Raw genomic sequence first — 20,464 nt, 5'->3', positions numbered from 1 at the left:
GTCCCGCCCACGACCAGCTAGGACGGACCGCCCACAAGGCTCCCCAGTGCCGAGGGGCAGATCTGCTGGCCTGTGGCAGAGCAGGCTGTGAACCCCGAGCCACCACAGTGGGTGGCCTGCCAGGTGACCTCAACTCTCACTTCATCTCCAACACAGGGTCCCGGCTACTGTGGTGATCCCAGGCACCCCTGCCTGCCCCGGCCTGCCCCGGCCTGCCCTGGCCCACGCCCCCGCCCCCGAAGGAACCCTGCGCAGGCCAGCGGGCAGGAAGAGCTGGGCGGCTGTCCAGGCCCTCCAGCAGGGGCTCCCTGGCAGGGGCTCCCTGGAGGTGCCTGTGTTCCAGCCTCGGCTTGCTCACCCAAGGTGGGTCCCCTGAGGGTCCCCTGCACGGGGTGGGGTGTGGGTGCTTCCACAGGTGCAGCCCCAGGGCAGTGCTGAGCAGAGACTCTCCTGCACTCTAAGACCAGCAGGGGTGATGGTTGCAACCTGGACCTTGGACGAGGGGTGGTGGCTGGGGGTGGCCTGGCTGAGGGTCAGCCTTGTAGGACTTTCATCGACCCAGGCCAGTTAGCACTCTGTTCGGGTCAGAGACAGGGGAAGGAACACCCTTCCTGGGTGCCGGAGCACAGCTCAGGAGGCGGTCAGGCTCTGTCCAGGGACCAGGACAGGGCCCTGTTGCCAACCTGAATGGCCTTGGCTTGTTCTCATGACCGTTGCAGACTCAGTTTCCCCACTGAGACGCTGGACTGGACCCGGCTAGGTCTGTTCAGGGCCGGTCTGAGTTCCCAGTCTCCGTCAGAGCACCAGGAACAGAGCCACAGTGGGCTGGGAATCCTGGTGGACACTGCTCTGGGGCCAGGGCTGCCCGACCCACGACCCTCCCAGACCCACCAATCCCAATGAGAACAGTGGGGACTTGCCCGTCTGTCCTCCTGGCCCACCTGGCCTTCTCCACAGCCCTCCCCACCTGCCAGTATGTCGGGGGTGTCCACCAGCTGCCCACTGTTGGGCAGAAGCCGAGGAGGGATGGGAGAGGCTCTGCGTGGGGACCTAACAACAGGAGGGCCATGCCCACACCACCTCTGACCCACCGAGAGGACGGAGTGCCCTGCCCAGCCTGGGAGCCTGGCCCCGTCACCTCCACGCAGTGTTGGCATGGCGGCTGACTGAGTGGGCAGTGTGCTGACCACTGTCCCCACACCGTGTATACGTCCTCGCTGATGGATAGGAATGACCGCTTCCCCTGTGGAGATGAGCAGACTGAGGTGAACAGCCCCCGGCTCGGGTCCCCCACTCATGCCTAGACATCTCCAGATAGTTTTTGAGGGCTGAGTTTATCCCATCGAGATTTTATTTTTCTATGAAGGACCTTTAACTTTTTAAAAGACCTCCCACCAGATGTCCTTGTGATTCACGAAGATGGAATGTTGACAGCCCTGACAAAAAGAGGGAGGCATCCCAGGGGAGTCCAGGTCCTTTCGGAGCAAAGAGGCCCCCCACCTGTGACCCCAGGGCAGGCGTGACCAGCCAGGCACCAAGCCGCGGGACAAACGTGGCAGGTAGGATGGCCGCCCCCACGCTGGCCCTGATGGGCAGGTACCCTGCTTGCCTTGGGCATCTTCCGGGCCTTGTGTCTGCAGCCATGGACACTGACGCTGTCCCACAGGAGGACAGAGCACAAGGCCCTGGGGGACTTCCTGCCCATGGTGGGCATCTCAGGGCTGTGCCCAGGCCCGGGGGCAGGTCCTCTTCCTGTACGGTGTTTGGAGGGAAGGGAGGACAAGCAGTGGCCCAGGCAGACCCTGGCTCAGCCCTGTTCTAGGACCCGTGAGCACCACCCAGCCCCTCTGGGGCTCTCTTGCCAGCCGCCCAGGGGAGATGCCCGAGGAGGGTCCCAAGCTGCCCTTGGCCCTTTGCCTCTCCCACCCGTTGCCCTGGAGACCTCCCCTGAGCACCCAGACTCCCAAGCTCTGTTGAAAGTGAGGACATAGGGATCGCTCTGGGACACCTGGTCCCTTTGGCCATGGTCCCACCCGTCTCTTTGCCCACTGGCCTCTAAGTGCTTAGCCATTCCAGCCAGGGTCTGGGAATTCCTGACGCTGCCCTGCCAATCCCACCCACAGGCCACTGCGAACCTCCGAAGGACACCCTAGGGTGGCGAATCAGCGGGGAAGGGGGGGGGTCTCAGGAGGAACAGATAGTGGAGGAGTCACAGTGTGTTGAGGTCCCAGAGCTGGAATGGCCTCCTGGGGGGCCAGGGTGAGAACAGTAGCACCCAGGCTGGGTGGGGGCCTGAGGAGGCTGAGCCATGGCAGGAGACACTGGCCATGTGTGGGTACTACTTCCTTGCAGGACCCTGGACCAGGAGGGGACCCAGGGACACTCAGGCCAGACCTCCCACTGAAGTGACAGCCCGGGCTCTCAGACCCGTTCCCAGACCACACTCCAGGGCGGCCACAGCCTCAAGGAACACAGTAAGCTTGTCAAAGAGACACAGAAAAAGGATTGCAGGCGTGCCGGTGAGCAGGCGGCTGGCGAGTGGACGTGAGTGTGAGGGTGTGAGGGCGTGCAGGTGGCTGGTGAGCGGAGGTGCGTGTGTGGGCATGCCCGTGTGCGGGTGTGCCCGTGTGCGGAGGTGCGTGTGCGGGTGTGCAGGAGTGCAGGTAGGAACCCAGGCTCAGGAGGAAGGCCATGAGCTTCCCTCGGCCAAGAAGTGTCGGCCCAAGAGCCACTGTGTGAGGTGAAGCAGCAGCGGTCCTCTGAGTGGCCTTCTCTCTGTGTCGTTGAAGTCTGGCAGAGTAAGGTGCAGCTGCCTGTGTGGACCAGGAGGGTATCCCTCCAGGGTAGTTTTTGCACTAAGGCCGCCGGACCCTGAAGTTTTAGGGCACTGTTCCATGCCTTCCTCATGGGAACTGAGGCTGTCAATCCCAAGACGCACCGGGAGGAGGACGAACCCTCTCTCGGCCAGGCAGCCCCCGAGGCCGGGTGGTCTTGGCCAGGGCTGCTGCTCACCACCCTCCCCATCCAGGCTTCCTTCTGTGGTACCAAGGCCCAGAACCAGCCCCCACGCCCCAGCCTCCCCTACAGCCAGCATGGCCACATGACCAAGCTGTCGTGGGTGGGAGTGCTGAGCAAACCTCCAGAGGTGTCCAGGAGCCGGAGCGTCCCTCTTCCCACCCCTTCTCCTTTCTGCTGGCTGGAAGGTGACATCAGAGCCTGCAGCGGAAGCCCCATCTCAGACCATAGCGTGCACCAAGGAGGTTGTACAGGACACCGAGGAGCACGGTCCTATGCCTGGGTCACTAGAGCGTTTGGGGAGTAAGAAGTAACCGTCTTGTTTGATGGGCTGTCCATTCCCCTCCAGCTGGCCAACGGTCACCCCAACCTGCCCAGCCTTGCCTTCATATGGACATGCAGAGAATTGAGGCTGGGGGTCTCTCATCACATCCATCTGCCTCAGGACCAAGGGCTTGGATGCAGGTGGGGGGTAATTATTCAGAGGGGACCCAGGGGAAAAAAGAGCCTCCGCAGCTCCTGGATACTCGAGAGAGTTCGGTTCTTCCAGAAGCAGTAAAATCATTAAGGAGAATAAATGTTCCAAGTTGAGACTGAAGGAGAGGGGTCTGGGTTTGACCGGGATGCTGTAAAATCTTGTCACGAGAGGGAGAGCAGACTTGTTAGCTGCCTGACCACCACTGCCCCCCGCAGAACCAGTCGCCAGGGGACAGAGCTACCAGGAAGAGCGTCATTTCAAAGCCCCATAATTTGTGCACATTTAATACATCTGTAAACTTTCTAATTGGAAAAATTACATTGTAAATGGCTGGTCTGTAAATGCTCAGGGGAGATGCACCCTGGTGTTTGGAGGGATGACCAGGCCCACAAGGGAAGCACACACCCCATGCCTCTCCTATGCAGCTCCAGCCGCAAGGCCGCCCAGGGCCTGCCCCGTGGGCCCAGCAGGACTCCACGTCTCGATGTGAAGCTTTTCTATCATTTCAACATATTTAAAACTTAGAAATAAATTTGAGAATTTTACAATTACATTATAACTTCCTTTTGGATTATTCATCATTTGGAAGCGTGTTTTTTCATTTGCAAACATGCAGAGATTTCTTGTGTGATTTTTGCTATTGGTTCCTGACTCAGGAACCGTGAGAAAAGCCAGTTGATAGACGGGGAATTCACTGACACCTGTCTTACGGCCCAGCAGAAGGTGCCAGGTTCCTACAGAGGGCGGGGTCCTCCTAGACAGTCTTCACTAGTTCTCTCACATCCTCCCTGACTACTTTGCCATTTCGTTGAGGCGTAATTGACGATGGCACAGTGTGTTTACAGCATGCGACAAGAAAGGCGTGGTGAGACCATCAGCCCAGCAGGGCCCCTCACACACCCCTCACCTCCCGTAGCTATGTATTCCCTTGGGGTGAGGACATGTAAGAGTACTGCCCCACCAGCCACTACTCATCCACTTTCTGCTTGTCTGAGTTGTTCTAGATCCACCAAAAGTGAGACCACGCAGCATTTGTCTTATTTCACTTGACCGTGTCTCCAGGTTCATCCACGTTGTACAAATGACAGGCTTTCCTTCTGTTAAGGAGGACTGACTCCATGTCTTGGCCCTTGGGAACAATCTCACCATGGACCTGAGCACACAGAGATCTCTCTGACACACTGATGCATTTCCTTTGGATAGGTACCCAGTTCTGGGATTTCGCTGACTTGAACTATATACATTTAATCCGTTGGGATTATCTTGACTTTGGAGATCCGGATATTCATTTCCCACTCCAGAGTTGGGACATTATCTGCCATTATTGCTTTAAAAGAGGTCTTGTTTTTTGTGGACTCCTGGATTCCCAGAATGCACATACTGGTTTGCGGGAGGGTGCCACATACATCCTGAAGGCTTTCTTTCATGTTCTTTCTTTTTGTTCCTCTGACCAGGAAACTTAGACAACCTGCATTTGTCAACCTGTTTCAAGCTTGCTGGTAAGTCTGCTGTTGAAGCTCTCTTTAGCTTTTCATTTCAGTCATCGTGTTCTTCAGCTCCAGGATGTTGTGTTCCTTTTTTATGGTTTTTATCTTTGTTGGATCCTCCCTCTACTTGTGCACCCCTTTCCTATTTATTACCTGTGTCCCTGGTAGGTCACCAAACTTCTTCAAGATGATTATTTTGAGTTCTTTGTCAGGAAGTTCAAAGATCTCCATTGCCTTAGGGCCAGTCACTGGTGCCTAGTTGTATCATGCCTCCCTGATCCTTCCCACCCTGTTGCCTTGAGTTTGGGTCTGAGCATTTGAAGACACAGGAACTGTTAGGTGCAGGACAGGCTGAGTAAGCTGTCTGCAGGGCATGCCAAACAAAGTTAGCTGCAGGATGACCTGCCCTCTGAAACCCTCTGTCTGGTTCTTTATCAACTATTTGCTTCAAGCCCAAACGCCCAAGCCCCCGCTCAAGGCTGAACACTCAACCCCCTGCTCAAGGCCAAACACGTAACCCCCCTTGTGTCAACAAGGCAGCTTGCAGACCCAGAGACCTCATTAGATTTGGGCTATAAAAACTCCCTTCTGCCGGGCCCCTCTCTCTTGCTTTCTCTGTCTCTCTCTTGCGTGCGCTTCCTCTCTGTCTCTCTCTTGCGTGTGCTCTCTCTCTCTCTCTCTCTCTCTCTCTCTCTCTCTCTCTCTCTCTCTCTCTCTCTCTCTCTTTTCTCCTCTGTTGCACTGCTGCAATAAAGATCTTTTGGTTGCTCTGAGTGTTGTGGTCACTTTCCTTTCAGGAACCTCTATGGTCTTTGCTCCCTGGCTTCTGCAAGGAAATCCATGCACCAGTCCACTTATCAGAGGGATTCTGGGCAGGCCAGCTGGCGGATCCATGGACAGGCACACTGCTTGGAGTCCTGAGGTCACTGGGTGGGTGGACCTGGAGGCTGGGTCCTCTGGGGTGGACCTGGAGATTCGTTCCACTGGAGTAGGCCTGTTGACTGGGTCTGCAGTGGGGAGCGGTACCTGGAAACTGTCTGTGGGGCTGGCCTGATTCCTAGGTCCATGGATCCAAACTTTCCCTGGGGTGAGCTTTGAGCCTGAGTCCACAGGGCATGGCCTGGCACTGGGTGGGCCTTGGGCTTGGTTCCACAGGCATGAGCCTGGTCCTGAGTCCACAGGGGCCACCCTGATGCCAGGGTTCACTCAGGTAGGCCTGGGGTCAGAGAAGCTAAATTAGTGGAGGTCAGCCTGGTACTGGGGCTGCAAGAGCCGGCCTGGCAGGGATGACCTGGTGTCTGAGTCTCCTGGGTCCTGAGTCTACATGGGCCAGCCTGGATCCTGGGCCTTGACCCTGGATCCACTATGGGGATTCTTAATGTCGACTGCTGCACAGCACTAGAGAACTAATGGTCATCAGCCAATATCCTTCCCCACTTCCAACCAACCAAGGGTTCAGTGGCCCGAGCACACCGTGTTGTGCATCACACCCCCACCGAGTTCGTGATACTGTTGGCACATGCCTGGATGTACCTGAGTTGCACCAGGTAAAGCCCATTCAACATCCACTGTCAGCGTTGGCTCTGACCCCCCCCCCCCACGTTGGCCTAACCAGTCAGCACAACTGCACTTCCCTCAGGTAGATAGTCTGTTGAGCTGAACTTTCCATTTCTTGCTCGTTTGTCTAAAAAGCCTTTATATTGCCTTTGTTTTTGAAAATCATTCTTTCCTCCGTGTAAACTTCTGGGTTGACACTTGGAGGATGCAGTCCTGTTGTCTTCCAGAGGCCATGGCTGCAGCGGAGCGTCCCTGTGGACTGGTTTCAGTCGGGGTGACCTTTTGCTCTCTGGCTGCTCTCAGAACTGTCTTCAGTGCCCTGCGGCTTCACTAGGACGGCTCAGGATCTGCATTTCTATTTGCCCTTCCTGGCATTCTTGAATCTCTGCACTCTGCACTCCGTCACTCTTCCTGGAGGACAGCCAGCCAGTGTCCTTGGATTCCAGCTCTTCCACTCTGCCTCCGCCTGGAGTCTGTGGGAGCTCCAAGCCCTCCTCCTCGCACCCCCTTGATCTCTGCAGAGTCAGGGGTTTCATCAGTACCATTTTCCAGTTCAGTAATTTGGTTGGGGAGGGGGAGTACTGGGGATGGAACCCAGGGGTGCTTCACCACTGAGCCACATCCCCAGCCCTTTTTGAGACAGGCTCTTGCTAAGTTGCTGATGGTCTCACTGAATTGCTGAGACTGTCCTCAAACTTGCAATCCTCCTGCCTCAGCCTCCCAAGCCACTGAGTTACAGGCGTGCATTACCATGCCGGCCAGGTCAATAAATCTTTCTTTGGTTGTTTCTAACCTGAGATTAAGCCCGTACACTGAGATGTAAACGTCCGTGGTGTAGAAGAGCTGTCTGGGAAGGAAAATGGCCCTGAGAGTTCACTGTGAGTGGCCTGGACAGAGGCTGGCTGGGGCGGGGAGGGCTGTCAGCGGCACAGAACAGCCGGAGGCATGCCTGCAGCCTCACCTGGGTGATCTGGGTGGGACGAAGCTGCTCACTTGCATCCTGGAAACTGTAGGTGTCCCCTGATTTCCTCCAGTGTGTCATGTCACTAGGCAATGCTGAAGGCCAGCTTGCTGCTTCTGCTCCCAAGCAGCTCTGTGCCTGGACGCCTGTGGGTCCCCTCTACCTCCACACCCCAGGGCTGACCACGGGGCGTGAACTGACCCTGGGCCTCTCGTCGTTTACTTCTGGAAACTTGAAAGTGCTCCTTGAAGGTTTGTCCTGCCTGTGACTTTGGGTTTCTTCTCCAGACACATTAACTACTGCTCGGCAAGGTGGGAGCTCCCTGAGCAGGGCAACCCCGGCCCCTGGCCCCTGGCCTCTGCAGTCCTGGCCCTGATGCCCAGGGAGTTGGACGCCCAGGCCCAGCCCCAGGGCCCAGCCCCCACAGCCACCCTGGACTCAGCCCCAGGGCCTTTCTACCCATTCTGCCAGCATCACCATGCACGTTGTGTACCTCTGTGATGTGTGGAGTCCTAGTCGGGGACAGTGGTAGAGGGGCCCCCACGCCAGCTGGGCCTGGCTGCGCCTGGGCAGTCCTGCTCGGTGTCGAGGCCTGGGTGAGGCAGCCAAGTGACGGGTAAATGACAGAGTGACAAGCACACAGCTGGTACCTTTCCAACAGTTAATAAAGGAGAAGCCCAGAGTGGGCTGGGTGGGAACTACTCGCTCCCACACGAATAGATGTCCACCCTCCAGAGCGTCAGGGCGGGGGCGAGCGCGAGGGCGCGGGGACACAGGGGAAACCAGAGCCTCCTCAGGCCACCCTGCCCCTGCGTGAGGCTGGGTTTCTGCACCATACCAGTCGATTCAAGAGTGACTCTTGGTGGCCACAGGCGCCCACCATAGCTGGCCTGGGAGGGCAGGTGCTGGCAGCAAGGAAGAAGGGCCACTGTGAACAGTGGCTGGAGCGGCCCCGCCCTCCTGCCCGCTGCCCCGTCCTTGGGCTGAGCCCCTACAACCCAGGCTTCAGCCCAGCCCCCGAGCTGCTGGTGGTCTCGCCATCAGTCCCAGGCGAGGCTGCTGACCGCCCACCTGGGGCCACAAGCTCATCCCTGGCCCAGCTGAGGAGGCCAGGGTGTCCTTCATGGGTACAGGGAGCAGGAAGGTGCGGGCTGCTCACGGGCAGGCGAAACCCAGAGGAGTCCTCTTGGGGAAGGCCTCAGAGGGGCGTTCAGGTTCTGCCTGTGGGGAGGACACTCTGTTCCAGTGAGGGGCCAGCAGGGGCCGCTGGAGCCTGGACGTGTGACACGAGGGCGTGTGCACTGCGAGGTGTGAACAGGCTGAACTGTGCACACCACAGTCCGTGTGTGGAAGCCCCACTCCCAGCACACCTCAGGTGCAAGTCCTCAAGGAGGGGCAGTTAAGGAGGCCGAGGCTAGACTCCAACAAGACTGGGTTCTCCTGGGGAGGGACGCAGCAAGGAGACGCCAGCGAGGACACGGCGAGAGGGAGCCCTCTGCCAGACCCACGCACCCTGACCTTGGACTTGGGCCTCCAGAACCCAGAGGAACGAGGCTTCCTGCTGAGGCTGGAGCCTGGAGCGGCCACCGCAGCCCAGCCGACCAAGACGTTGCACAGAGGCAATGTACAGGGGGCCACTGGGAGACTGGACCCGCCTCTGAACCCGTGGTTAGGGAGGGACAGCTGCTCAGGCTGGGGTTCCTGTGACCCAGGGAACAGGCTGGACGGGCCAAGGGAAGACCCTCCCCTGGTTTGCAACAAGAACTGACACCTGCTGAGCCCCCGGGCTCACTCAGTGACCATGAGCTAGGCCACAGCAAGGGCTGCTGGGTGCCCACCCTCTGGCCTCGCTGCCATCTCCTTAGTAACAGGACCCCATGTTCAAGCTGGGTGCTCAGCTTGGACTCTGCGTTTTCCAGTCACACCAGAGCCAGGAGTGACCCTGTCATCAGGCACCGGCTACAGAGCCATAGAGACCTCTGCTTCCTCCCAGAGCCCCACCTGCAGGAGCTCCAGCAGCCATGATGGACCACGAGGCCACTGTGAGGAGGGAAACGTGGGCTGAGGATGGGAGACCCGGGGTGGGGGTGGGGGTGGGAGGAGCCTGGGCTCCTGATGGCAGGGGAGGTGCGAAGTCTGGTTGCCTGGGTTTCTGTCACAGCCCACAGGACTCGCCTGGGTGAGGGAGCACTACTTTCACTCCAGAAAAAAGCAAGGCCGGGAGGTAAGGAGCAGGCCGGAGGTCTGAATCCCATCCTCACGTGCATGAGGCCACCTGGTGGGCTCCACAGGACACTGCACCAGCTGGAGAGGTGCTGGCGGGCCCCCAGGTTCAGGCCAGGCAGACCCTGCTGGACTGGGGAGGAAGCCGGCCACTCCCTCCTCCCCCAGGCACAAAAGGCTAAAAACCACTGCAGAAAAGAACTTAGGTTTATTTGCAGTAAGAACCGTGGTCTGAAAAACCCAGTGGCAAATGTACAGTTTGTGTTCCCTTTGGGGTCTCGTGGCCGAGGGACCCCAGATCCCTGACTCATGTGTCAGGCTCCAGTGTTCACAGCTGGCCTCAGGCCTGGTCCCCAGCCACTCCAGAGGCGTCCGCCGCCGGGACTGCCGGGCCTCCAGCCACCCTCCCTGGTACAGCGCAGACCAAACCAAACAGATGCCAACATTCACAGAAACCAGGGCTCCAGGTCATCTGTTCTCTGTCCTTCGTTTTCAGGATGACCTGTTCGGCGACCAACTAAAATATACATCATTTTCTTGCTACTATAAAATCTCTTCCTTATTCACAGATACTAATAGGAGATTTGGATGAAATAATTATAAACTTTGTTCCCCTTAAAAAACAAACAGGCCAAACATAACACAACAAAAACCCCAAACCAGACCACAAGAACGGACAACGGTAAACACAGAGGGGCTGGGGTCTCCCTGCCATCCGGGCTGGCTGCGACAGGTCTGCGCCAAGTGCTGGGTGGCCCCGCTGCACCGGGGCTCAAGTGCGCCAAGGCCACCTCCCCGCCCAGGCCCTGCGTACCCCCCTCTCAGACCTTCCCCGCGGAATTCCTTCCTGCTGCTCCCGTCTTCCTGACCCTCCAGGAGGCTGGGTAGGTGCACTGAGCCTGGGGTGACCTCAGCTGGCTCCCCCAGGAAGGCCCAGCCCCCAGTGGACGGCCTCCCGCACCCCCCCACTCATGCTCTGCAGCTGACCTAGGGCAGAAGGGGCAGCAGGAAGCCCAGGTCTCACCAGAAGCTTTGGTGGGATCTGGGAGGGGCCAGGGTCGTGGGTCTCACAAATGTCAGGGTAGAGAAACCAGGTCTGGCCGGCCAGCCAGAGGTCAAAGGCCAGGAGACACCAAAAGGAGGGAGGAGGGAGAGCCACCCCAAGAGCACTTATTCAGGCTGGCCACAGGCCCAGGAGGGCTGCAGGAGCCCCTGGAGGCAGACCCACCAAAGGCCAGGCCGACGTCTGTGCAAAGGCTGGTGGACCCGGGGCCACGGTGCAGGGTGCAGGAGGCCCAGTGGGTCCCTCTGGAGAGGAAGGTGGGCAGCAGGGGCCCAGGGAGGGGCATCATTCTCTCCCTCCCTTTGGGGTTTACGGAAGACGAGGGCCTGGCAGCAGGGCAGGGCAGGGCAGCCCTGGACCCCGGGACCCAGGAAAGGCTCTCGGGAGGAAAAGAGCAGTACCATTGACTCGGGGTGGGGACAGCAATGTCATCATTCCTAAGCCCCCCAAGAGAGGGCCCTGACAGTAGGGTCTCGGTGAGGAAGTCGGGGACGGTCCTAGGAGCCCTGTGACAGGGTCACACGTGTGCTTTCCCCCGTACCCCAGCCCAGCCCAGCTGAGCAAGGCCACAGCAAGCAGCCCGGCCCTGGGCCTCCTCCTCCACAGCCTGAGGCCCCGACAGCAGCAGAGAAGCAGGAGGGCCAGCCCAGGGGCTGAGCACCAGACCAGTGGGTCCCTCCGCTGTCCCCAGCACCCCCAGGACACCGTCTGCTATTTGATCCTAAGCTCCTGAACACATCTCGGCCAGAAGGCACAGGGCACCCTTCCGGACTCAGCTGTCACCAGAGCCAGGCTTGTGATGCCACGCACCCCTCCCCCAGAGTCTGGGTGGGGCTCACCCCGGTTTCCTCTATGTACAAGGAGCAGACCCAGGGACGGGTGCCCAGGGACAGGGGTGGCGGAACGGCCTGACGTTAGGGTTCTGAACACCCTCCCCACCCCATGGGCTGCCGGCGACTGGAAGGCTGGAGGTGTTCCCCCGGGAGCCGCCGAGGGGCCGAGATGGACTGCAGGCCGGGGGCTCTCCATGAGCATCCGGGGTCCTGTCCACGCTCTCCTCCTCACTGGACACCCTCCTCTTCCACGTATGTCGAAGGGAACCAGCCGATCTGAAAGAGACACGGGGAGGAGGGTGCTGCAGAGCCAGCTTCTCAGCCTGGACCACGCAGAGGGGCCTGGCAGAGAGGCCGAGGGCCGGGGGCCCCAAAGAGCTGTTATGGGCCGGGCTACGTGGACAATGACCAGACTCCACTTCACCCTGAGACTCCATGTCATGTAAGAAATGCTTCTCCCACGGGAAAGCCCGGCCTCTGTACCCATCTGTAGTTACCTAGCAGAGCACACGTGGCACCACAAAATGGCCATTCTTATGCATGTAACGTCGTACCCTGTCAGAGACTGTCGAGACGTTAGTGACCACTCTAATTGTACTCGACCTGGAGAGTCCCGAGGGAGACACGGGTGTACCCACGGCACTGTCTCGCTCACTGCTGCTCCTGTGCCCTCTTGCCCTCAGCTCCGTCAGCCCAGGTGGGGTTTTGTCTTTAAATACACTAAAAGGGGGAGGTTCCAGGCTGTTTTCTGCAGGGACAACTCGGTCCTGAGGAGCAGCCCCAGCCGGGCACAATAAAGACTCTTCCTTTTGGACCAAACTGGGAGTTGGTGTTTCTGAGCGGCCTGCCCCACAACAGAGCAACTGGAAACCCACCGGCCCTAATTGGCTTCAGAGGGTCCGCAGGCAGAAAAGAATCAGACCCGAGGAAAACACGTTGTCCCGACCTGAATGTGGCTGTCCCTCGATGTCCCTGGTTACTGGTTCCAGGACCCCTCAGACAGGAAAACCTGCAGCCCCTCAAGTCTCATATGAAATGGGGTGTCCACGCCCATCACCTACCGCAGCCCCCCATGCACTAAACCACCTGGGGATGTACTCTAATTCCTAGTACTGGGCAGGTGCTGCGTAGACGGCTGTTAGAATGCACTGCTAGAGCCAAAGGACAAAAAAGTTAGGTCCCTACGAGCTCAACAGAGATGCAAGTTTAAAAATACACCTCTCAGGCTGGGACTGTGGCTCATCAGTAGAGCACCCACCTAGCATGAGCGAGGCCCTGGGTTCCATCCTCAGCACCACATAGAAATAAATAAAGGTATTACGTCCAGCTACAACTAAAAAATAAATATTTTTTAAAAATATGCACCTCTCTGATTCACGGTTGGCTGACCCCATGGATGTAGACCCCTGCACAAGGGCCAACTGAATCACCCTGAAAATCACGGGCCTACGGAGGGAGGTGACTTCACAACAGAGGAGCGTGGCAGGTACACCCTAACGGAGCAAGCAATCGTGTCACAAGTCACAAGGGAAACGTCACCATGTGCTACGGCACCTAACCCTAAGAGCGGCACCCTCCCTGTGGTATCCACACCCAAACCTTGAAGAAACGTCATGCAAACCTAGACTGTAGGGTATTCTGCAAAAATAACTGGCCCAAATTCTTCAAAAAGTGTCCAAGTCCTATAAGGAAAGAGAGGCTGAGGAATGTTCCAGATTAAAGTTATGGGTCCTGACAAGTAATGCCATCCAGAACCTGGGAGTGGATCCAGGACCAAGAACCAAGAACTGGAAGAGACGTCACTGGGACAACAGTCACATTTGAAAATGGACTGCAGGTTAGATCGCTGTGTTACATCCAAGGGGGGCGTGCCTGGCCTTAGGGAATAGGGGTCAAGGAAGGTCATTTCTGCAGTTCACTCTAAACAAAAAAGGACACAGACTTAGGGTACACCTGAACCTGAGTCTGGAGGATAATGAACAATACAGGTGGTGGGTTCCTCACGTGGCCTCTGGAGCAGGGAAAATGCTCAACCCAGGGGCTCTCAGCAGTCGAGATGCTGCTGTGACCTCAGGGAGCCCATGACTGACAAACGGAGAAAAATGCTGGTTAATCCAGAAGCCGTCAAGAAAGAAGAGGGTTGGACTGAACTCAATGGGGGAGCGCTTGCCTCTCCCGTAAGAGGCACGAGGTGCGATCCTCAGCACCACATAAAAATAAATAAAATAAAGAAGGAGAAGAGAGGGAGGAGGAAGGGGAGGAGCAGGAGGAGGAGGAGGAGGAGGAAGAGATGGAGCAGGCAGGTGACTGGTTTATACCCAAACACCCCAGTAATCGCATTAAACGTAAACGGATCACTGTGTGGATTAAAAAGACTGTCAGACCAGACTGGCTTTTAATAGGTCCCCAATGCTTACGAGAAACCTATCTCACATATAAAGAGGAGAAAAGTCCAAAGTAGCAGAGAGGGAGAGAGCTTGCTACAGAAAACATGAAGCCAAGCAGAGCTGCTGTCAATCAGCAGAGCACACTTTGCAAGAACTGTCAGGGGTAAAGAGGGACATTGACAATGACAGCAGGGTTGAGTGGACAGGTGTTACCTAGCAAGGCTCAAATCAGGGGTTCTCAACTTAAACCAGCTGGACCTGGTGAGGACCCAGGTGTGTGCTATCCTGCCCCGGCTGCTTGCACTGAGAGCTAGTGGCCTGCACCCTCCAGGTCGACACCTAGGTCTCAGCAGCCTTCACCCTTCTGAAGGGTGGTTCAGGGGCACAGGCAGACCACCTCACAGTCAGCAGAGGAGCCAAGACTGGCCCTGAGTCCAGCCTGCCGGCCTGTGGGTGGTTGCAGTCTCCTGAAAGGTAGGGCTTTTCCTATCAGTAGCACGTGATGCTCTTGTCCCCTGATGAAGATGCTCAGAGACCTGGGACAAAGCCAGGGGCTCCAGATGGGGCTCTGGGCTTTGCAGAATCTTAGGGTCTACAGGAGGAGAAGTCACCGGGCCCATGTGGTGCAGGGAAGGGTAAACCGATGGGGGATGTGGTGCGTGCAGGGCATGAACGGGGCCTTAGCAAGTGGTGGGGGGTGGGCCAGGACACCGGGCCCAACTCACAGTCCTACAGCCTCCCCTCTGCAGACAGAGCTGGGCACTGGCCAGAGATATGAAAACTAGGAATCCCTGGCTCCCTGCAGCACCCATGAGGGCAGCCAGACCGAATCCAATGTGGGCCCGTGGCCCGGAGGGCTGGATCCAACAGACCTGGGGCCAGGGGAAACTCTGGAGGCTCAGTTTCCCAGGGACACCAGCCTTCCGGGCTGCTGTGAGGAGGGAGATGGTGGTTGGGGCTGCCTGGCACAGGGCTGGGTACCATGTAGCTGTGGGGAGGCTAGTCCCCCACCAGGCCTGTGTTGAAGGCCCACCTCCCTGACGCCCAGGGACGACTGTGTGGGGTCCGTGGGGAGGGGAGGCTTACCCGTCCGTTTGTCTCGCCTTTCCACCAGCCCTGGTCCCCACCTATGCGGCTGTAGATCTTCACCACGTCGCCCTCCCGCAGAGAGAGCTCCCTCATGTCCCGCGCAGCGAAGTTGTACCTGGCCACAGCCGTGCCGATGACCCGGGGAGTAAACACTGTTGGGGACAGGGCGCCATCATACAGCTGCAGGAGGGGTCCAGCCAGGGCTGGGAGGCCCTCGGGCTGAGCTGGGTCTCCCCTATTCCGTGCCCCATGCCCGGCCCTGTGCCCAGAAAGGCTCTGTTGCTCCTCTGCGGGTCTGGTCACAGGCATGCCTGAGTCCTCGCACGAGCAGAGGGTGGGAGCTGCCACCACCTGGGCCAGACAGCAGTCCTGGGCAACAAGCACCCTCCTGGGTCAGGGGCAGTGCCCTTGCTCTGACCATCAGGGCTCCCGAGTGGGCCAATTCCAGAGCCCACGCCAACCTGGAAACCCTCCGAACCAGCTCAGCCCGGAACCCAGCAAACTGAGGGGCAGGTGACAATGACGGTGACTGAGGGGACACACATAGCCACTGGGGAGGGGCTCTGGCTCTGGCCACGGAAGGCCGTGCAGTCAGGGCTGACCTGGACCCCGTCCTCCCCACGCCCAAGTCCCACGACCGCCCCTCCTAGCCGTGGAGAGGGCCTGTGCACCCCGACCCGGGGTGGCCGCCGGCTGCTCCCTGGCCAGAGGCAAAGCTCCTGAGGATCGAGGACAAGAGCCAATCAGGCAGGGGTGCCGGGGGGTGGCGGGCAGGGCCTGGCCTGTCCAGCCCTCAGGTGCAGCAGCCCAGCGTCCCCCTCCTCCCTGCCCCGGGCGGGGCTGCACCCTGGACGTCAGGCCAGGCTGGGGCCGCGCAGCAGCGGTACCTGACCAGAAGGGGGCAGAGGGGCCCTGAGGACTGAGAGAGGAAAAGCCGAAGGAGGCACAGGAGGCTGCGGAGACAGAGACGCGTGAGAGGGGGGCAGCACGGCTCCACCGTGCCCTCCAGAGCCACCGCGCCCCTCCCGCCGGCTGCTGCCCCCACCTGGCACACCGCCCGGGCTCACGAAGGGCCCGTGGCCCGTCCCCTGCTCTGCCTGGGGGGACTCATGGCCACAGGTCCCCGCAGGCTGGAGGACAGGGGCCACCTGGGGTAGCTCTGCCCTGCTCCTAGTTCTGAGTGGCCTGAAGCAGGTCACTTCCCAGTTCCGGGCCTCAGAGTCCCATCTACAGACAGGCAGCCTCCCACGGCAAGGCAGGGAGGGACCTGAGGACAGGCGGCCACCCTGCTCTGTCAGAGGCCTCTCTCGAGTGCAGGGGGTCTCTGCCTGGACCTCCTGCATTGTCCTTAGGGCAGGAAGCACAGGCGTGGGTCCCCGTCTGCCACATGGAAGGGGAGGGGGCCACAGGCTCGCAGAGTAGGACAATGGAGGGCCTGGGTCAGGCTCCAGGGGTGGACTCCTGAGGGCAGGTGGGCAGTGAGGACCTGGGCCCTGGAAGCAGCCAGAGTGGTCGCTGCCACACAAGGACATTACCTGGGGACCGGCTGGAGGTCCTGGATGCAGGGCGCTCCCGGGACTTGTAGGGGTATTTGAGCGTGGTGTCCAGCTGCTTGAAGCTCTCCTTGAGAGAGTGGCCCTGGTAGTACTCCACCAGCTCCTGCAGGGATTCACACTGACGTGGCCACTGCCTCCAGGTGGCCTGGCCGCCCCACCCCCTCAGGGTCTCATGGGGGGAATGGTTCCTCCCTGGCCCCCAGAACCCCCTGCTCCTGGCTCCCCAGCCCAGACCATGGTGCGAGGTCAGGTCTTGGAGACCTCTGGCCCAGCAAGTAAGGACACTGCCAAGGAATGATGTGGAGGAAGGCCCAGGCTGGGCAACATGGCTGCTGCCCGCAGCCTTCACAGAGGGGGACACTGGCCACCACAGGCCCAGCATGGGGAAGCTTCCAGAGACACGGCAGATGCGAGGACCAGCTGGGGAGGATCTGTCAATGTCAAACGCTCCGGACCTTGAGAGTCCGAGCTCGGTACAGCCTGGCCAGCAGGTCAGCTTCTACAAGACCTGTGAGAACCTCCTGCGCCAGGCTGTGGGCTCCAGGGACTCACCCCGAGGGCCACAGCGGGTCTTGTTTGGGGGCTGGGAGCAGACACTCTGACTCTGTGCACAGAGGGAGGAAGAGCTCGCAGTCCTCGCCAGTCCCAATGCACAACGTTTATGACGGAGAAAGGACCCTCCGAGGAAGGACCTCGTCCTGACTGGGCTTGGTGGCCTCGGCCCTGGGGAGGTGGGATGGCTGGGGAGGAGCTACAGGAGGCCAGTTCCTGCTCTCCCAGGAAGATCTGCGTGGGAGGGCTATGGTGACAGCATGGCCAGGTTTGCTGAGCCTGGCTCTGGGGGTCAGAAGTCCCAAGTCAGGGGTTCGACATGCCCGGCCTGTCCCCAGGTGCCTCACAGACCGACTTCCCCGAGTCTTGCCCACACTGGGAGGATCACTCCTCCCAAGGAGAAGGGTGTGGGATGGGGGTGGCCAGCAGGGAAGGCATGCGGGGCCACCTGGCCCCGTGGCTGGGTCAGGAGCGGCAGGAGCCAGGGACGCACATACCAAGAGACTTTCGAACTTCTTAGCTTCTGTGATGTGAATCCAGTTGTCTTTCTCCACCACTTTGATGTGCTTCACCTCATCGTTGAACCTGGGCAAATGCAGGGGCCCGGTGGTCACTGCCAGAGGCCTGTGGCCCTTAGGTGTCCAACCTGCTCCACGTTTACTGGAGTAGAGACCCCACCCTCGCCCCACATTGCTGCTACGGCTGCTTCTCCTCACCCCCACACCCTGCCCCATCCCTTTTGGGCCTCAGCAGATTCCTGGGCTGGTCTACCTGCCCTCCCTGCCCAGTGGAGCCCACACCTGCGGGCAACCCATGCCACCAGCTTCTCAGGGGCTCTCCACTCTCCAGCCCCGCTGCCACCTCTTCTTGGGGTTTTGCTCATCAGCTCTGGGCACGGGGAGCACCCTCCTCCTCCCAGGAAGCAGCTGGGCCCAGCCCTGACATCAGCTCCTAACTCCTCCGGCTGCTGTCCAGAGGCGCTAAGCACAAGCCAGTCAGAGGCCTGGCCACCCCCTCACCCCACCAGCTGCAGGCCTCAGTTGGAGCGTGACCTACCCGGAGAGCCTCCCTGTCGTCATCCCCAGACACCACCCCAGCCTACAGCATCTGACACCAGAGCCAGAGATGTCCCAGGAATGCAACTGAAGCCAGCACCCTGGTGACCATGATGCAGGAATCCTCAACCAGTAAGCACCAGGCTGCGTCTCCCTGGGTGCGCCTCCACCCAGCCTGACGTGGGGAAAGGAACACACCCGGCTTGGGGGCAGATCCCGGAATGCTAGGACGGTTCGACACCCGGAACCAGCAAAAAACAGCGACTATGCAAATGCGCGTCCAACCAGCCAGGCCCCTGCTCCAGGCCTCTGCAGAGGCCCTCTCTGTGTCTCCCTGGACTGCACAGGGCTGTGACCAAGCCCGCCCCACCCCCAGGTCCCAGGCCGGGCTGTCTGATGGCGCTCAGGTGCTCTCAGGCGACACATGCAAGGCGCCCCTGGTATTCTTACAGGGCCAAGAGCCCTGCCTTTCATTGCTCTGCCTGGGCCACAGACCTAGTGCTGGACACACATGGCTGTCCTCCAGAGCTGTGGAGGCTGGCCCTGAACGGTGCTTCACACTCCTAGGTGTTCCCAGCGGGGGACATAAACTCTGCAGAGAGCAGATCCTTCCAAGGCCGCCAGGTCCCCTCAGCTGATATCCCAGCAGACCCTGGCCACTTGCTCTTGTACTCTAGAGCCGGAGCATTTGTGGCAGGCTGCAAACATCTGTGGGGCCTCCTGGGAAGGTGATGGGTCGTGGTAGTGCCTGTCCTGCCTGAAGTGGGAGGACTCTGAGGCCTCATCCTCGCTTCTGGACCCCTCGAGCTCCCCAGACACCTGCCTCCAGTGCTCCCACCCCAGGTGCCCCTCAGCAGCTGTCCTGTGCAGTGGGACCCTGGCCCTGAGTGCTGGGGGCCAACCTGCCCCTCTCCTGGGATTCAAACACATGTGACAGCTGTCTGCTGGTGCTCAGGCCAGACAGCTGGAGGCACAGTTTGGGCTGCTGTGAGTGCAGACACAGGAAGCCTGTGCTCAGAGCCGAGAAGGAAGGCTGGGAGGGGCGGGATCGGGGAGCGCAGGACCTGGGGGTTCCAGCCGAGCCTGGTCCACACCCGCCCTATGGCCACGAGGTACACTTGCCCCATTCAGAAAATCTTCTCTGCGGGTCACTTGGCATTGGAGTTGATTTGATCTGCTGCACCAGCCAGGGGACAGGTTATGGGGGCCTGGCTTGCCCAGCACCCAGCCAGTAGACCAGAGGTGCTCTTTTTGGACACAAGCCACTGCTTAGGGCTCTGGACCCCAGGTCATGGCAGACTAGATACCCCTAGTCACTGGCCTGGGGCCTGTCCTGTCCGTGAGGATCCTACACCAAGCAGGACAAACTACCCGAGTCTGACTACAGCCCCATGAAGACACCCGGATCTCCGTCTGGGTCTATTAGCTGAAGCTACAAGGTCACTGTCACCATAGGAGGAGTTCTTTGAGGGCTCCCAGGTGCCACAACACATGACGATCCCATCCCATCTGAGCCACTGAGGGCTGCCAGGCAGGACCTGAGCACATCTCCCCACTTGCTCCTGAACATGTCCAGCCAGCCCTCCTGGGTGGCTGGGCAGGTGACACTGCGTGGAGCGCTCTGCAGGGCTGGGCCTGCCTCTGGACACCCTGGCGCCCAGCGTGTATTCTCATTTCCGGGTCATCTCAAGGGTCTTACTTAGTTCAGGCAACCGAAGACAGTGTCCCCAACCCCGAGATGCCCAGGTCATGAGAGGCCAGGGGCCACGGTTTAAGAGGGAGGCTGCCACTCACTTGATGCTTATGGCGAAGCGCTCGGCCTCGGCAGGCCGCTCCCTGATGAGGTAGGTGCCGCTGGCGTGGGCCTTGAGCAGGCTGTCCGTCTGCTGCCTCTCCATGTTGCCAGCAAACCTGGAGTGGGGGCCGAGAGCTGTGGCCGGTGCAGAGGGGTGCCGGCCCTGAGTGCGCATGCAGCCAGCCGTTCCCCATCTCGAACCTTCAAGACGGCGGCCCAGCACGGTGGGCCCAGCAGACAGCGGAGAGGCGGGGAGGGAGCCCCATGGCCAGGCCTACTCTCAGCTCCTCAGACCCAGGGCCCACAGGAGGCAACCACCCTACGCCATTCACCCAGTCGCTTCTTCCAAAAAACGTTTTCACTCCTCAGAAAGAAGCAGTGATGGCTTACGGGGTCCGAGGACTGCTGGGGGC

At 59.5% G+C, this 20,464-nt stretch overlaps 2 protein-coding genes and 1 long non-coding RNA gene across 24 annotated transcripts in view; 1 reads left to right on the top strand and 2 right to left on the bottom strand.

Annotated features, from left to right (window-relative positions):
• The window catches only part of Sardh (sarcosine dehydrogenase), a 50,224-nt gene extending 49,745 nt beyond the window's left edge, over positions 1–479 (bottom strand). For 3 of the 5 annotated variants that reach the window (XM_046465430.2, XM_046465423.2, XM_046465427.2), the window contains exon 1: positions 359–479. The gene's annotated coding sequence lies outside the window, so the exon portion shown is untranslated. The remainder of the gene's footprint in view (positions 1–358) is intronic. The other 2 variants (XM_058585952.1, XM_046465422.2) reach the window with 1 other exon arrangement.
• LOC124107439 (uncharacterized) lies at positions 7–9,917 on the top strand. Of its 14 annotated transcripts, none has more exons than XR_006856392.2 (6): positions 7–363; positions 958–1,559; positions 2,353–4,696; positions 4,948–4,992; positions 5,778–9,540; positions 9,667–9,917. It is a non-coding gene; the product is annotated as an uncharacterized LOC124107439 (long non-coding RNA). The 14 variants fall into 14 exon arrangements; XR_009228755.1 differs by lacking the exon at positions 7–363 and having other exon boundaries at positions 450–1,265; positions 1,399–1,559; XR_009228756.1 differs by lacking the exon at positions 7–363 and having other exon boundaries at positions 450–1,265; positions 1,387–1,559.
• The window catches only part of Vav2 (vav guanine nucleotide exchange factor 2), a 161,574-nt gene continuing 151,020 nt past the window's right edge, over positions 9,911–20,464 (bottom strand). For 4 of the 5 annotated variants that reach the window (XM_046465435.2, XM_046465434.2, XM_046465437.1 and 1 more), the window contains exons 23-28: positions 20,051–20,167; positions 17,699–17,786; positions 16,629–16,752; positions 15,981–16,046; positions 15,091–15,245; positions 9,911–11,893 (exon numbers count right to left, since the gene is read on the bottom strand). In XM_046465435.2, the coding sequence (XP_046321391.1) occupies positions 11,846–11,893; positions 15,091–15,245; positions 15,981–16,046; positions 16,629–16,752; positions 17,699–17,786; positions 20,051–20,167 (598 nt within the window). In that variant the 3' untranslated portion in view covers positions 9,911–11,845. The remainder of the gene's footprint in view (positions 11,894–15,090; positions 15,246–15,980; positions 16,047–16,628; positions 16,753–17,698; positions 17,787–20,050; positions 20,168–20,464) is intronic. The other variant, XM_046465436.2, reaches the window with a different exon arrangement.

The sequence above is a fragment of the Marmota monax genome, unplaced genomic scaffold (assembly GCF_021218885.2).
Source record: "Marmota monax isolate L192 unplaced genomic scaffold, Marmota_monax_Labrador192_F-V1.1 WCK01_AAM20220418_F8-fsc00167, whole genome shotgun sequence".
NCBI classification, from domain to species: domain Eukaryota; kingdom Metazoa; phylum Chordata; class Mammalia; order Rodentia; family Sciuridae; genus Marmota; species Marmota monax.
This window is presented reverse-complemented; position numbering and strand designations above follow the sequence as displayed.